General features: G+C 38.0%; 1 protein-coding gene across 1 annotated transcript in view; it reads left to right on the top strand.

Moving 5' to 3' along the window:
* Positions 1-458, top strand: part of LOC131878141 (locomotion-related protein Hikaru genki-like) — a gene marked incomplete in the record, with an annotated part of 17,387 nt that extends 16,929 nt beyond the window's left edge. The window contains 1 exon segment of the mRNA XM_059224040.1: positions 175-458. Within this exon segment, the coding sequence (XP_059080023.1) occupies positions 175-375 (201 nt within the window).
* Between the last annotated feature and the right edge of the window lie 922 nt (positions 459-1,380).

Genomic DNA, 1,380 nt, shown 5'->3' with positions numbered 1-1,380 from the left:
GACCATGCATGAGTCGAATTACCGAATTACGTAATTGACTAAGAACTAAAATATAAGCAAAGGACAATCAGAGCCCAAAAGAGTTCAAGAGGTTGAAACTTGGAGCATTATTGTCAACCGTCAACCGAAGGATGACTGATTTTCACGGAACTGACTTTCTGCTTTACAGGCAAGCGAGCTTGTCGATTCCCGGGGGATCCTGTCCATGGTCGAATAACGCCGGTCAAATTTCTCTACGAGATCGGGGACAAAATTTTGGTTCAATGCCATTCCGGATTCCTCAACACGGGCAAACAGAAGCTGCAATGTCTAGAAAGCGGGGGATGGTCGGATCGAGTGCCCAAATGCCACAACTACATGGGCTCAACACGTTGATTGGTCCGGACTATCATTCAATTGTAATTCCAATTCATGATTGATCGTGGTCAAAATTAATAAAAAGATCATCATCGACGTCACTCAGTGTAGCAACGTATTTGCAGTATTATTCCTAAATCAATTATAAAGAGCTTCACTTGCTTAGCTCTTCAATGACAGCGTTTGGAAACCCGTTCATTGACAAAGTAATGTCTCTTGAGTCAATAAATTAAATGAATAATAATGTGGACAAGGTGACAGCGGGAATCTTTGACAAGAAAGCAATCCCTCAAATAAGCAATCACTGATGAATTGTTTTGCACATTACAACGTCACAATTGGCATGCATATCACGATTATCACGTTAATTGTTCAATAAATCATTTCCTTTTTTCAATAAAATGAGCAAGGTAAATAAACCACTAAGATGATTACAACACAAAATATATCACTTCAAGAGAATTAAGGGACGATCCAAAATAGTTAAGCCCTAAATGACAAGTTTAACCGCATTTCGGTTGGGACGTGGATTTTCTCACAGGACTAAATTGGAGGTGCAGTTTTTTGTGTCACAACTAGACTGTTCATTATGTACTCAAGGAAGCTTTTGAATTGCCTAATTTAAGAAAGAGCAATGTCGCTACAAAATGTGACAACTTATAATATGTTTTGTTTAAATTGATTGCTCACATTTGCTGTGCTTCGAGAAATGCATCAAAGTCTAGATTATTGTGCTTTCAAAGCAATCCCGTGAACCGAATAGTTTGCATCGTAGTTTACAAAAGGAACCTGTGAGTGAAGAGAGTACTATTTCATTGTTTTGACTTGCCTGAATTGTGGAGGGCTCAAAAATGTAATAAACCTTTAAAATCACTACAATTGACCCTAAAACCTGGTTGAGGACAAACCTCATGAATACTTTTGAAGGTCTATACTAAAATATATATTTTGCACCTCCTTTAAATAATGCATAGCCCCCCAATCTTATAGTTGTTTTCTCGAAAACAGTTGCTCTCCCATTCA

The sequence above is a fragment of the Tigriopus californicus genome, chromosome 3 (assembly GCF_007210705.1).
Source record: "Tigriopus californicus strain San Diego chromosome 3, Tcal_SD_v2.1, whole genome shotgun sequence".
Lineage (NCBI taxonomy): Eukaryota > Metazoa > Arthropoda > Copepoda > Harpacticoida > Harpacticidae > Tigriopus > Tigriopus californicus.
This window is presented reverse-complemented; position numbering and strand designations above follow the sequence as displayed.